This window comes from Nanorana parkeri, unplaced genomic scaffold (assembly GCF_000935625.1).
Source record: "Nanorana parkeri isolate BGI_ZX_2015 unplaced genomic scaffold, ASM93562v1 scaffold1689, whole genome shotgun sequence".
In the NCBI taxonomy this organism is placed as follows: Eukaryota; Metazoa; Chordata; class Amphibia; order Anura; family Dicroglossidae; genus Nanorana; species Nanorana parkeri.
Window position 1 is genome coordinate 15,705 of NW_017307957.1, and position 812 is coordinate 16,516.

Below are 812 nucleotides of genomic sequence, written 5' to 3' on the forward strand. Positions count from 1 at the left end.
GGGGGGGTTGCACTTTCAAGAGAACCAGCCAAAGACATAGATTAGACATAGACGGGGCCTACAAGGCAGTTGTATTTTCTTCTGGTAGTTAATAAAGCCAGAATCATTTCTAGGATGAACATTGCTAGGGACCGACCTTCAAACCCCAGGACCTTCAAGATCAGCCGGCAGGCGCGGTGTGGGGTCTACCACAGATCCTAGCACAGGGAAAATACGGAGCTGCTGTTGATGAACTCATTCTGAAAAGGCCACTTGTCTGGCTGCCTCTGGCTTTAGTGCTTTCTGGGTCACTGACGGGGGAAAAGAATGTAGCCAGTGAAGTCGGGGGGACGTCTTCTGGTCTGAAGAAAGTAGTAACGCCTGAGACAGCCGGGTGAATGGCATTTTTTAGGAAGGAAATCAGTGACAGCAGTTCCCTTGAAGTCAAGTCGTTCATACAGCATTCCGCATGGCGAATCAATTCAGAAAACAGCAACGGCGCGCTGGAATGTTACCTTCCTCATCGATGTGTTCCCCTGACGCTCCACCGCTGAACTTGTATACCTTCAACAGAACGGAGAACACAGATTCATATCAGAATAAAGACATTTTATACATTGTATCTCATCAATCGGCAGAGCATACGGATTCATTCTGTACAAAGCTTAAAGGGTTAGTCCACCCACAGGTAACTACAATATCCACCCCAACTACCTGCACCACCATCCACCTGCACCACCATCCTCCTGCACCACCATCCACCCGCACCACCATCCACCTGCACCACCATCCACCCGCAGCACCATCCACCCCCACTACCTGCACCACCATCC

At 50.1% G+C, this 812-nt stretch overlaps 1 protein-coding gene across 1 annotated transcript in view; it reads right to left on the reverse strand.

Moving 5' to 3' along the window:
• LOC108799309 (connector enhancer of kinase suppressor of ras 2-like) overlaps positions 1-812 on the reverse strand; it is a gene marked incomplete at its 3' end in the record, with an annotated part of 301,637 nt that overhangs the window by 15,471 nt on the left and 285,354 nt on the right. The window contains exon 15 of the mRNA XM_018571158.1: positions 495-543. Within this exon, the coding sequence (XP_018426660.1) occupies positions 495-543 (49 nt within the window). The remainder of the gene's footprint in view (positions 1-494; positions 544-812) is intronic.